The 14286-nt window shown below is 46.2% G+C and overlaps 1 protein-coding gene across 3 annotated transcripts in view; it reads left to right on the top strand.

Moving 5' to 3' along the window:
* The window catches only part of Thap4 (THAP domain containing 4), a 39722-nt gene extending 27205 nt beyond the window's left edge, over positions 1–12517 (top strand). For 2 of the 3 annotated variants that reach the window (NM_001005564.1, XM_008767380.4), the window contains 3 exons: positions 6184–6293; positions 7234–7337; positions 12218–12517. In NM_001005564.1, the coding sequence (NP_001005564.1) occupies positions 6184–6293; positions 7234–7337; positions 12218–12337 (334 nt within the window). In that variant the 3' untranslated portion in view covers positions 12338–12517. The remainder of the gene's footprint in view (positions 1–6183; positions 6294–7233; positions 7338–12217) is intronic. The other variant, XM_039083932.2, reaches the window with a different exon arrangement.
* The last annotated feature ends 1769 nt before the right edge of the window (positions 12518–14286 follow it).

The raw sequence follows: 14286 nt of genomic DNA, 5'->3' as shown, positions 1-14286 counted from the left end.
CCCAGCACCCACACACCAGCTAACGGCCATCTGCATCTCCAGTTTCAGGGTCTCAGATTCTCTTATGACCTCCAGACATCTGTGTAGGCAACACCCATACACAGAAAACAAAACAAACAACAACAGCAAGTGTCTTGGGCTAGAGAGATGGCTCACCAGTTAGGAGGACACATTCCCTCTTCCAAAAGGACCCAAGTTCAATTTCTAGCACCTATGTCAGCCACTTAAAACTACCTATAACTCCAGCTCCAGGGACCCCCAACCTCTGACCTCCACAGGAATCCAACACATGCGGCATACATACATACATACATACACATGATGAAGAATTATACAATCTTTAAAAAATAAGTAAATCTCAAACAGTCTAGCACAGCCAAGTAACAATGCCTGTATCCCAGCACATGGACTGAAGCAGAAAGATCACAGGTTCCCAGGCTGTCTCAAATGTAAAGGAAAAGAGGGCTAGGTGTGGGACTGTGGTGATGGTTCTGTGGGTAAGAGCTCTAGCTGCTTTTCTTTTTCTAAGATTTATTTATTTTATATATACATGTACACTGTAGCTGTCTTCAGACACACCAGAAGAGGTCATCAGATCTCATTACAGATGGCTGTGAGCCACCATGTGGTTGCTGGGAATTGAACTCATGACCTCTGGAAGAGCAGACAGTGCTCTTAACCACTGAGCCATCTCTCCAGCCCTCTAGCTGCTTTTCTAGAGGACCTGGGTTCTGGATTTGATTCCCAGCACCCACAACAGGGTTAACAACGGTCTGTAGTTATAGCTCCAAGGGATCCATGTCCTCTTCTGGCCTTGAGTTACCAGGAATGCATTGGTTCACAGACACAGGCAAAACACCCATACACATAAAATTTTGAAAATAATAATGAAGCTTTGAGAGAGAGACAAGGATATATAGCTCAGTGATAAAAGACTCACCCAACATATGTGAGGCCCTGAGTTCAATTCCAGCACAGAAAAAAGCAAGCAAATAAATGACCCAGATAGTAGAAATCAGGCTCACTCCTTTCTCCCTCCCCTCCTTCGTCCCTCCCTTTCTTCCTTTTTTTTTTTTTCTCTCCTTTCTCTCTCTCCCCCTTTCTCTTCTGCTAGGCCTTGCACATAAGCAGGCCTCTACCACTGCATCAAATTCATAGCCCAGCCCAGAGGCAGGCCTTTTCTGTTTGCATGTCAGGCTGTGACAGTGTAGACCATGCTGACCTTTGTCTTCTAAGTGCTGCAATTAGAGACCTGTGTACTGTGTTCAGTGTGAATATGTGACAAAGGTTAGTTAGAAACTATGCCCTAATTATATTTATGTGTATATATACACATAATATATATACATACATATGTATGTATGTATGTATGTATCTATCTATCTATCTCAGTACCTGTTCTGTTTCTACCATAGAGATTGATTGGGCTCTTAAAAATAAGAATTGCGGGCTGGAGAGATGGCTCAGCGGTTAAGAGCACCGACTGCTCTTCCAGAGGTCCTGAGTTCAATTCCCAGCAACCACATGGTGGCTCACAACCATCTGTAAAGAGATCCGATGCCCTCTTCTGGTGTATCTGAAGACAGCTACAGTGTACTTATATATAATAAATGAATAAATCTTAAAAAAAAAAAAAACTTTAAAAAAAAATAAGAATTGCATTTAATCCCAGCACTGGGGAGGCAGAGGCAGGCAGATCTCTTTATATTCAAGGTCAGCCAGCATCGATACCAAGGAAATCTTGTCTCAAAACAAACAAGCAAAAGCCTTTAGTCCCAGCACTGGGGAGGCAGAGGCAAGTCTGGAAGAGAAATCCTAAGATTTTACTGTAATTATCCACAGTGTTTACAGCGGTGCCTGAGATACACAGTTTGAAAAGCATTCTCCATATTATTAAGGACAAGTTTCTGGGGCTGGGAGTTTTTCTGGTACTTTTTTCAAGCCCTGTCACAGTACACACTCACACGCGCACACACATGCACATGATTTCCTGTCTTTTAAGAGTTGGTGAACTTGGAACAATGAACAGGATAGAACAGTGGTGGGGGGCTGGTAGACAGAGCTGAGAGTCAGAACCTGGAAGAGCCTCTTCTGGTCAGATCATGTCCCAGCAGCTAAGGTCTCTTCCATAACGACTTTTTCTTTTCTTTTTCCTTTTTAATTGCTGAGTGGACTTCTCCTAGGGAAACATAAGCTATTTACCCCAGACCAACAACCAAGGATTCTACCAAGGTTCAGCTTGGTGAACCAATGAGTTCGTTTGGCATTTGAGGCATAGGTGAGAGGTTTTCCCAGAAATGAGGCTGGTTCCCAAACAGCTACCACAGAGCACACCCCATGATGGGTGGTGACCTCACAGTAGCTGCACCCGAGTTCCCTTTCATTTAACCTTCCACATGCTTATACTCTAGCATCTGCCAGGATCACTTGTTGGGTGGGCAGGAGAGAGCAATGTGGGGAATCTCAGGTGTTAGGTCCTGTGCTAAAGAATGTTCACAGCTGTTGCTGTTGGTGTTCACGGCACCATATTGTGTTTTATTACCATGGTTTCTGGGACACAGAACTCTCTGCTCCAAGATGGCAGTAGGATGGCCATGTAATTCCAGAAGGAAAAGGCCCTAGCACCCCAGACCCCCATCTTTTGGGTCTTACATTTTTTTACTCCCTCTTTTGCAAGATTCATTTAGCCTTGGAAAAGGTGGTTTGTGTTTTTGTTGTTATTGTGTTGTGGTTTGTTTGTTTTTTAGCACTGGGCCACCTATGTCACTTAAACAGGCCTTATTTATGCTTGGCAGTCTAACCAGTTATGAGTCTTTGCACCTTACACTACCTGTTGTAAGAAGTCTTCTCTCTACAGCCAAGGCCAATAGTACTAATAGACTATGGGCATAAGCACAGATCTGTACGAGGTCATTTGATATGGCCATTCAACAAAACAAAATCCCCCCTGAAGCCCAGCCACGAGTTTCTGTTCTGACTTACACTACCGGGTGTAAGCTCTCTTCTGTGGCAGGCTCGCATCTAGTTGGAAGGCTGCTGGCTGTACTCAGAGCAGTCACTGCTACTGTTGGGCAAGCCTGCCCGGCAGTTTGACGGTGAAGCTCTCGGGGTATGCAGGCCAGTAAGAGCTTCGATGGCAGTTCTTCCTGCAGCAGAGCCAGCCAGCATGAAAGGAGGAGACCCGACCACCTAGTCCGACACATACCCAACAAGAGTGGCGGCCGTTTATGATCTGGGAAGGGAGCCTCCAGAGCAAGTAGCTCATAGGGAGTTCCCCACCCTGGCACTGGGGCTTTTGGTTGACACCTTGTAGCTTTTGGCATGTGTCCCCTACGTGCAGGGTGCCCTCTTAGCTGCTGTTTTTACAGTTTTTCAGATGGTTTTCTAAATCTCTAAGGCACTCAGGTTAGCACTATACACCCATGTGATGAAACTCTTTCATAGGACCTTTGAGGCCACCACCAGCTATTCTGAGCAAGTTCTAGTTGATCTCAGGGGTCAGCAGCTAACAAGAGACACGGGGTGGAATCGTGGTTTTTATCCACGCTGTTTCTATCATTGCTGCATCCTGTGAAACCCTCTAGAACAGCACTTGTCTTCATCATTTTCTTCCCGTAGGAATTACAGTTTGACACAAATCTTGTCATGTCTCCTTCAAATGACTGAGACAAACTCCTCCTTTCTGTTTCACCCTCCTCCATTTCCTCCTGGTTGATACAGCACTTTACGGGCCAGTTTATATGTCATTTTATATGTCAGTTTATATGTCATTGTAAGTTGTCAAAACCCAGCACAACCTCTTCTACCTTATGGATCTCACCCAGCAAGGGGCTCAGCTAAGCACCTCAAACTCCAAACCAGGTTGCCTGCTGAGCCACCCTATTTCAGTGGAGGAAATGCTCCTCAGTAAACTGGGCACCGTACACCTCCTTGCTTACCTTCCCTCAGCTACTTCTGTCCCTGCGCTTTCAGACCCTGATTCATGGGGACCTCAGCTGTGGATAACCAAGTGTCCCTGATGGCATATGTGAGCCAGGCCATGAGGAGCTGGTTTTTTCCTGTTGTCCCAGGCTCCTCAGCCTTTGTCCCCAGACGGGGTGGCTTCTGTTACCAGCTACTTCCACAGCATCGGACTGACCCCACGCACCCTGTGCCACAGTGAACCACACTGTGAGTTCTTCCCTTCCTTCTCACAAGTCTTCCCGAGAGCCGTTCCAAGGCAGGGTGTGACTCTGCACATCTCGTCTGTACTGAGGCACGGCCCTCGCCTTCCTGTGATCCGAAGTGCCTGAGGGGGCTTCTGTCATCTTTACCTTATTTTGTTCAGTCTTCGCTAGCTGACTCTTCTCATGGGGTTCAAGTTTTTAATCACAGGAGGGACTCATTAACAGAGCTCTGATTTGTGTTCTCTTTCTGTTGCTGTAAAATTATAAAAAATAACATGGCGTCTTTTACCCTGCACTAGATCGGACACCGCAGTGCCCCAAGATACCTGGTGGATATCTTCATCTCAGTCAGCAAAGCCTCTCACCCACTTTGCTCCATCCCATATCACACTGCCGATGGCTTCTCTCTGAGCCTGGCAACAATCTCTCTACCCATCCAGTTCCCAAGGCAGTTGCCACCATACACATGTCTCCAGCCACCACATACTCTCTTGAACGGAAATCACCACATGAAAGAACACAGAACACAATAACCTCTGATCCAATTGATAAGATATAATTTGCTCATCTAGACACACAAAGCCCTGTACACATCCATCCCTTAAGAATATTCATAACAACCTGTAAATGTGCAGAGAGAAATCTTAACATCTGCCTCCATGTTCTCTCTGCTGCTTCTCTTGCCTCGCTCTAGTCTCCTCTCTCTAAAACTTTTCCCCTGCCCATCCTTCCTTCTCGTCCAATGACAGGCCTTGTTTATCTTGTACCTGCCTTCACCTGTATGACATCCTACATCTTTCTCTTTGGCATCCCTGTCAGCAGCAGGAAGTGGAGAACCAGCAACTCTTAGCTCATCCCCCTTTATCTAATTTACCTGCTGAATGAGAGACTAACCTGGAGGATGAGAGCTGTGGGACCCTTTGCATCGTGATTCTTACTTTTCATTAGCAGGTCTTGCTGGCCAGCCATCCTGGCTTACATCGCATATTTTATTAGCACAGTAGCCGTCACACAAGCCATCACAGCTTGCTGGTCCCTTGTCCCAACTGTGCATTTCTCCGGGACTGCATTGCATTCTCTCAGTCTTTCAGCTGTTTTCAGGCAGAGCCCACTCATTGCAGAGGAATGGAGCGAGAAAGCTATCCTGGCTGGGCACTGTCTCCCACCCCCACGGACACTCACCCCCACTTCTCAGCATTAGTCATGTGTCTCATTACCCTTAACAAGGCCCATGCAACTGCCGCCATAGCAAGAGGGCACACGGCACATGGGCAAGAGATGGATCGCCCTGGTACTGTCCTGAGGTAGCTTGGTCTCGGTTGTGTGTGCTACACAAAGCAAAGACTGTGTAATCGCTCCTCCCAAATTCATCATGAGTCTGCTGCTCCACATTAGGATGTCAGTTTGCTGTGTAAACCTTTGCCAAGGAGACAAGAACGAATGTCTATTCACCAACCATAGACCAAACTTAAGACTTTGGTTGTCAAACCAATGGGATTCTTGAGGTCTCTTACAGAACTGTAGGTGATCTTCAATCAGCAGAACCTCCTCAAAGTCCCATCCCATCCCATAGATGATGACTTCATAGAGGCCTGCCTTTCAGTTACTGTGTGTATCCCAGGAGCTCCCCAAATCACCGCAGCTCAGAGGTGAAACAGGAGAGCAATGCTAGAATTCCAGAGAAGGGTCTGTGAGTCTCCCCTTCTGCTAGGTGTGTCAGAAACTCTTCACTTATGCTGACACGTGCCTTTAATCTCAGCACTTGGGAGACAGAGGCAGGCTGTGAGTTACAGGACAGCCAGGGCTATACAGCGGACCCTGTCTGAAAAGAACTGCTGTATAGATCCAGCTCTCGCTGTGCTGTTTGCTTCTCATCATCATGACTGTGAGACTGGGGTATGCTGCAAGGTGTCGTGGGTCACTGATGGCGTGCCCAGAGGAAAGCCTTGCTATACTACATCTAACAGGACAGCCCTTGGAGGCCACATACCTCCTTCACATCTCTCTTCCCTTCCAGGTTCAACTCCTTCCATCCAGAAACACACAAGCCAATGCACAGAGAATGTGGCTTCATCCGCCTCAAGCCTGACACCAACAAGGTGGCCTTCGTCAGTGCCCAGAACACAGGTATGGAGCCTCTAACCCAGGGTCTGCTGATCAGTGCTACTGAGACCAGCTCAGTGACTTCAAATGCATTTCTCCTGTGGCGTGTATTGCAGGGACAGTGAGAATATAGGTCTCCACAGACTTGAGCCTTCCTCCTAGCACGACGTTAGTTTTGGTGCTTTACCCATGCCAACACAGCACGTGTCCAAGGATAGGTCCTAGCAAGAACAGACCAACTGACCCAAGGTCGGCCCTTGTCTGGAAGTCTGGCAAGTCTGGCTCAGAAATCACTCAACAACTGTATGGCCTTGACCATACCCAGTCTCACTCCTGTCAGAAGTAGCCAGCTTGGAATGAAGCTACCACCAGGCACTGTCAGACGGCTGGGGTCCAGGCAGCTCTACAGAGATGACCTACCATCGAGCATTTGAGGTGTGAGTGAGGCAGGAGGATTTCTTGACTCCATAAATTCCAGACCAGCCTAAGCAATCTAATGAGACCCCCTCCCACAAACAGTTGGGGAGGTTGGGGAGAAAGCTTAGTAGGCAAAGTGTTACTATGTATGCGTGAGAGCCTGAGTCTGGACCCCCCAATATCCATACAACAACAGAATGTAGACACAGGCTGATCTCTAGGGCTTTCTGGCTGGACAACCAGCCTGACAAAGAGGTGAGCTCCAAGTTCAGTCAGAGACTGGAGGTGTCTCCAGAAAAAGTAAGAAAGAACACAGAGGAAAATGCTCAAAGTCGGCCTCTGACCCCACACAAGTGCACGCAGAGTGAGGGAGTGAGAATTCTGAGTCGCTTTCTTGACATTGCAAGAACAGCTCCTCTCCCTTCATGTGAGAAGTGGGAGACACTGTGCCTGGATAGTGGCAAAGTTCAGGCTTCCCTTGACTGTCTCGCGTCTCGAGTGCATGGAGGGTGGAGTGGCTTGGATCACACTAACTCCTCCCTTGCAGGTGTTGTGGAAGTGGAGGAGGGTGAAGTGAATGGGCAGGAGCTGTGTGTTTCATCCCATTCCATCTCCAGGATCTCCTTTGCCAAGGAGCCCCATGTGCAGCAGGTGAGCCCAACCTCCTCCCATCCTAGTAGTTTCTCAACTTGATGAAATACACGTTTGTCTGTCTGTCCATCCGTCCATCCGTATGATGCCCTGCATTACTCGGTGTCAATTACAACAGCATTCTAACTCTATTAATTTGGTTTCTTTTTTTTTTTTTTTTTTTAGCTTAATTTGATCTTATTGATTCCCACTCCCCCCCCCCTCCCAAACCAAGCCCAGCTCTTCTTTTCACTGGTCCTCTGTATTGTTTGCTTCCTTTTCATCGATTTCAGCCTCGGTTTATGTCTCCCATCTAACCCTCTGGGTAGTATTTCAAGCTTGCTCCAAGTGTTTGATAGTTAGTGCCGTGACTAACTTTCTTCTTAGAACTGCCTTCGTTTTGGTATGCTGTATTTTTATTTTATTTTCTTCAATCTAGAAATTGTTAAATTCCCTTCTTGATTTCTGCCTTAACCCTATCTTCACTCGGTAGTAAGGTGTTTAGTTCAGCTTCCATGAAGTTTGTGTGCTTTGCAGTTCAGTTCTTGTTCATACCCAGTTTTAATCCATGGAAGTCAGACAAAATGCAGAATAGTTCAGTTTCCTATATTTGTTAAAACTTGCTTTGTGTCCAATATGTGACTAATTTTAGAAAAACTTCCATGGGCTGCTGAGAAGGAAGTGTGTTCTTTAGTGTTTGAGATAAATGTCTGCAGGAGTCTCTAAGACCTGTTTAATTGACATTATTTAACTCCAGTGTTTCTTTGTTTTGTTTTTGTCTGAATGGCCTCTCTATTGGTGAGTATAGGGTTTTAACATTAGTATCATTGTGTGAGGATCAAAATGTGATTTTTAGCAGGCATAGGATCTCTTTTATGAACTTGGGTGTTCTTGTGTTTAGTGCATAAACTATTAGAATTGTAATATCCTTAGTGTGTTTTCCTTTAACAAATATGTAGTGACCTTCCCTATCTCTTGTGATTAGTTTTAGTTTGAAATCTATTTTTGTTACATACTAGAATGGATATATACCTGCTTGTATCTTGGTTCCATTTCCTTGGAGTTCCTTTTGCACCCCTTCACCTAAAGATGTCTGTCCTTGATGGTGAGGTCTGATTATTGGAAGCATCGAAAGGATGGATCTTAGTGTCTGATGCACTCTGTTAGCCTGTGTCATTTTATTGGGGAATTGAGACCATTAATTAATAGTTATTGGTTCTGGAGAGGTAGCTCAATGATTAAAAGTGCTTGTCACTCTTGCATGGGGGCTGAGTTTGATCCCCAGCTCCCATGTAATGGCTCACAACCATCTATAACTTCCGGTTCAGATGATTCGGGCCGTTTTCTGTCATTCAGGACACCAAGCACATACATGGAACACAGACAGACATGCAGGCAAACTATCACATATAAAGTAAGAAAACCTAAAAGAAAACGAGAGTTTGTGAGCAGTGTTTATCATTCCTGACCTGGTGCTGCTATTGTTTGCGTATTTAGTTTTCCTTTAAAGACATCTTTTGGTTTTCTGTTCTAAGGTCATGTGGGTGTGGTTAATCCTACCTTCAGACCTAAGTTTTCTTTTCAGTGTCTTCTGTAGAGCTAGTCTGGTGAACAAAAGTGTATTAAACGTTATCACGGGGTATTTCCCTTCTGTTGTGATTGATGGTTTTCCTGGGTGTCATAGTCTGGGCTTGTATGTGTGCATATTCATTCCAGACTCCATGGAAAGTCAGTGGCCCTGCGTTTGCATGTGACTTGCTCTTTCTCCCTTGCAGTTTTAATGTCCTTTCTTTGTTCTGTGCACTTAATGTTTGATTATGTGCATGTGCACTGAGAGTTTCTATTCTGTTTGATTATGTGCATGTCACTGAGAGTTTCTATTCTGTTTGATTATGTGCATGTGCACTGAGAGTTTCTATTCTGCTCCTGGTTATTTTGTGTTCTCTGTGCCTCTACACCCTCTTTCTTTGGGACTTTTCATGCAGGATTTGATAAACACATTTTCTATGCCTTTGATCTGGGTTCTACTTCGTCCTTTATCCCTGTCATTTGTAGGTTCGGTCTTTTCATAGTGTCCCAGATTTTCTGAATGGTCTGCACCTGGGTTTTTTAGATCTAACATTTTCTTTTACCGTGTCTTGCAGATGTGAAATTGTCTTCCACTTGGTGTGATAAGTTGGGGACAGGGTTGATCTGAGCTTTTTTTTTTTTTTTTTTTTTTTTTGGTTCTTTTTTTCGGAGCTGGGGACTGAACCCAGGGCCTTGCGCTTCCTAGGCAAGCGCTCTACCACTGAGCTAAATCCCCAGCCCCGATTTCCTGAGTTCTTATCAAGGGCTTTATTCTTTAGTGATTCCATTTCTTTGTAAATTCTATTTTCATATCTTGAATTGTTTTCATTAATTTAGCCAACTATTTACTTGTGGTTTCTGGTCATCATTGAGACATTTATTCATATCTTTTTAGGGTCCTTGAATATATTCTTAGTTGCTATTTGCAGTCCTATCTTGTGCTGCAGCCACACTGCATTTCTCAGGAAAGACTACAGTGGGGTGCTGACTCCTGGAGGGGACATGTTATGTGTCTGGTTGTCAATGTTTGTGTTTGGGGATGTGACCTGTCACCTGACCATGTGGAGTTAGGCCATCTGTGGGTGTCTGTCTGCTTGCACCTCTGCTGGCTGTGGGCTGGGTCTCTGTTGGATGAGTCTCAGGAAACACTTGGGTTCAGAGATCAGTGTCTGGTGATGGCTGAAGTTCTGCTTGTAGCTTTAGACACAGAAAGCAGCTCCAGATGAACACAGTGAGTGGGGAGATGATGAGGGAGTGTCCAGGGAAGGCGCCTGACCCTGGGGGCTCTGTGGCTGAGCACTGTTCCTTTGGTTGATAAGACAGGGTCTCTCTGTGTAGTCCTGGCTGTCCTGGAGCTCACTGTGTAGACCAGGCTGGCCTCAAACTCAAGAGATTCGACTGCCTCTGCCTCCTTAAAGCTGGGATTGACAGCTGTGCACCACCACCTGGCTTCAGTTGTTTTTGAAACTACTTCAAAAATCTTCAGAGCCCCTTTCTATCTTGCCTCAGTTTCTGTTCTATCTCCTCTTCTTCCACCTGTGTCCTCAGTTTCCAGTCTGTCTCCTCTCCCTCTGTCCATGTCCCATTTCTGTCCCCAGACTTTAGTCTACATATTTCCTGCTGTCTGTTTTCCAGTTCAGTTTGCATGCCTAATCTAATGTCTGACATAATCTCTGATGTCTCCTCAGAACTCCGGGCTGGACATCTTGCTGGGAGGCAGTCTTTTGTATTTCTCTGACATGTTTCCTTTTGGCTTTTTTTCGTAGTTTTTTCCCCCCTTAATCCTAGCATAAGAAGCTAAAGAGATAAATTGAGACTTTCTTTAAAGTCCCCTCACCACAGAACAGATCAGGAACTAGACTTGCTGCTCTGTTTCTGCTTGGTTTTTCCCAACAGCTAGAAATGAGGTTGGGAGTCCCGTAGAAGCCAAGATGTTGTTTAAACCAGACAGGCTCAATCCAAGAAAGCCCTGTAACCCTCCCTGGGCCAGCAACTGTTCTAAGCGGGGTGCCTATTCTGCTTCCTTGCTCCTTGTTTCCTTGGTTGCTTCCTGGTGCCCTTAAATGTGTGTTCTCTCTGTCTCTGTCTCTGTCTCTGTCATACCAGGCTGGCTATGAACTCATGATCCCCCTTCTACCTCCCAGTGGATTACAGTTGGCACTACCACATCCAGGTTGTTTAGTGTTATCTAACCCAAGGCTGCATGCAAGCAAGCACTCTACCAGTTGAAGTACATCCTCAAATCTCTAACTAGAATTTTGTTTTATGTGTTTTTTTAAATTTAAGAGATAGATAGGGCTGGAGAGATGTCTCAGTGGTTAAGAGCTCTGACTGCTCTTCCAGAGGTCCTGAGTTCGATTCGCAGCAACCACATGGTGGCTCACAACCATCTGTAATGGGATCTGATGACCTCTTCTGGTGGGCATGAAGACAGACTACTCATGTACATTGAATGAATGAATGAATGACTGAATGAATGAATGAGATAGATAGATAGATAGATAGATAGATAGATAGATAGATAGATAGATAGAGATATGTGCATGTAGTCCTCTGTTAGAGCAATAAGTACTCTTAACTACTCCTCTCGGGGCCATCTCTCCAGCCTCCTTAACTAGACTTGTGATAACTGACATTTTTATCTTTTTTTCAGGAAAAGGGTTGGGAGTTCACATAATGGGCATGGCAGAAGCAGCTGATGGTCCAGGAGCACTGAAGTGATAGATAGGCCCTTAGAGAATTCTTTAGACGTTCATTCATCCATGTGGTCACACAGTGTCCACAAGTATTCTATACATGAGGACATGATAGTCTTGTGGAAAGAGCCATATAATATAATAGACCAGCACTCCCCAAGTGCTGGCCCAGTGTTCTCCAAAACCACATTTGCTATGGTTTAGGGCTCAGATAGAAGTGGGAGGTTATAGGCAGCACAATGCCAGCTTGTGTTAACAGAGGCCAAACAATGGGTGACTTCTGGAAAGAAAGCTGAGCACATACCAGCCCATGCCCACCTGCTGCTCCAGAGAAGTGGCTGAGCAGCCTTGGTCCTGCTGGGCCCGTGGTGCCTCCACCCAGAGTCGTGACCTTGGGGCTGTCTGCTCACAGGCCTGTGACAGTGATTGACACAGGTGGAGGCTCCAGTGCTGTTCGGCAGTTTTGCTTTTTCTAAATAGAACCCAGGCTGGGAGCCCGGCTGGCCTAGAAGTGGACACGCTTCTCTTGTCCTGGCCTGCTGAGTGCTAGGGTTACAGGCGCGCGCCGCCACACCCAGCCTTGGTTGACTCCTTTGAAGATATAAACTTAAGTGTTCTGTCTTGTTCTCCACTCAGATCACGCGGAAATTCAGGCTGAATTCTGAAGGCAAACTTGAACAGACGGTCTCTATGGCAACCACTACACAGCCAATGACTCAGCATCTTCACATTACCTACAAGAAGGTGACCCCTTAACCCGGAGCCCCTCCTAGAGCCTGGTGAGGAGCCTGGCTCCTGCATCTAGCCCCCCAGTTTAGTAGACATGGTGTGGTCTCAGGCTCTGCTGACACTGAAGTGTTGTCCAGATGTTCTTGTAATGGCATAGAAAACCAAATAAAAGGCCTTTATTTTTATGGCTGAAGATTTTGAATATTATCACTGTGTAGACTGTACGTTTTTTATCTGCTGCTGATAGTTTGTGTTACAGTCTGTAAGATACTAAGAGAGGATCACATGCTCCCTGCCCCAAACTCAAGTCTACCCAGGTTCCCGAGCCCTGAATCTTTCTGGTGGAAATAGAGACCAAAACCTGGGAAACACAGGTTCTTCATGTGGGCTGCTCAACTTCCAGGCCTTTCCATGAACAAAAGCCTGGAGATTTTTCTTTTGGAAACAGAGCCTAAGCTGACCTCGAACTCACTATGTAGCCTAAGATGACTTTGAACTCTTGACCCTAAGTGCTGGTGTTACAGGCTGTGCCACCAAGCCAGACTTTATGCAGGGCTGAGGATCAACCCCAGAGCTTCATGAATGCTGGGCAAGCCCTTCACCAACTAATGGAGCCAAATCCCCAAACCCAGGTCATTTTATATCTATTTCCTCTTATTTTCCCTAAGACAACAGTGAGGGTGCACTGCAGAGCCCATAGCCTTGTAGTAGTTAAATGTTAGCCTGACTGTGTTGAAAAGCACCTCAAGATTATTAGCGCTGCACACCCTGGGTGTGTCTGAGCTTCTCCAGGCCCTGACATCACAGGCCTCTGACCTAATCAGTGGGTTGATCATTCGATGCATGCAATTTGGTGGTGCTATTAGGTAGTGGTGAAAGGTAATGGGTGGAGCCCAGCCGGGAGAAGTAGGCTAGGGAGTGTCCTCCTCTCCTGACTACAGTAGCTTTCGAGATAAACATTTAAAAATGTAGATGAAGGACTGGCGGCGGAGGGGGCCCGGTCAGTACAGTTCTTGAATGCAGTCTTGAGCAACCATGCAAACAGTGAATGGCCACATAGCCTTCTGATGTGACTGTTCCCCCAAGCCATACAACGGCCATCTTGGAGTAGTCAAGCTATGCCTAGTTGCAAAAGAGCATCCCTGGTGGGCTTGTTTACTCTATCCTCTCTCATGAGAAGGGTGGGGACGGTTAGGAAACCCTTCCCTGAGTATCCAGCCATTTCCTTCTACCTGTTACATACAGTGTGCCTTAGTTGCACATGACCTCTAGAAGGGGCTAGAGTATGTTGTCTGGAGGAGACTAGAAGAATTTAGCTTCGTCTGTGCGCTGTGGGAAAGCCCTCCCTCATATCTGCTGGGCAGGGTCTTTCCAGGTGCAGTGTGCCCTTCAGGGGAGCGCCCACCCTGAAAGCAGCTCCTCACCCATGCACAGTGAAAGAGCCCTATGATGTCACTGGTTACTGTAGTGAGAATTCTGGAATTTTGGTTCCTTTTTTTTTTTTTCTCTTTTTTTTTTTTTTTTTTTTTTTCGGAGTTGGGGACCGAACCCAGGGCCTTGCGCTTGCTAGGCAAGCGCTCTACCACTGAGCCAAATCCCCAACCCCTCTTTGGTTCCTTTTAAAACACAGAAATATCATAAGAATGTTTTTGTTTGGATCTCGGGTGTGGGGATGTGGGGCTGCTTCAGACTATTTGAAGAAGCTGACTGATTTGCCTCGTGGTCTAGCAGAGGCGCAGTCTGCCAGCTGCAGATAGTTTCTGCAGCTGTGTGACATGTGGAATTCGGAGACCTTTCTAGAGGGTGTATAAGGGTATATAAGCTCTGATGGGGGCTTTTGGCCATTCGGGGAGGTGGTTTGCAGTTTATTAGTAGTCGTGCTCACCGAGGAAGCGAAGGCTGTCTATCTCTGCCCCCCCTTCTCTCCTGTCTAGTGATGGGGGGTGAAACTGGGTGTTGGGGGGTGATAAAGGGTG

Source organism: Rattus norvegicus, chromosome 9, assembly GCF_036323735.1.
Source record: "Rattus norvegicus strain BN/NHsdMcwi chromosome 9, GRCr8, whole genome shotgun sequence".
NCBI classification, from domain to species: Eukaryota; Metazoa; Chordata; class Mammalia; order Rodentia; family Muridae; genus Rattus; species Rattus norvegicus.
The sequence above is the reverse complement of the archived record's forward strand: the minus strand, read 5'-3'. Positions and strand labels throughout refer to the sequence as shown.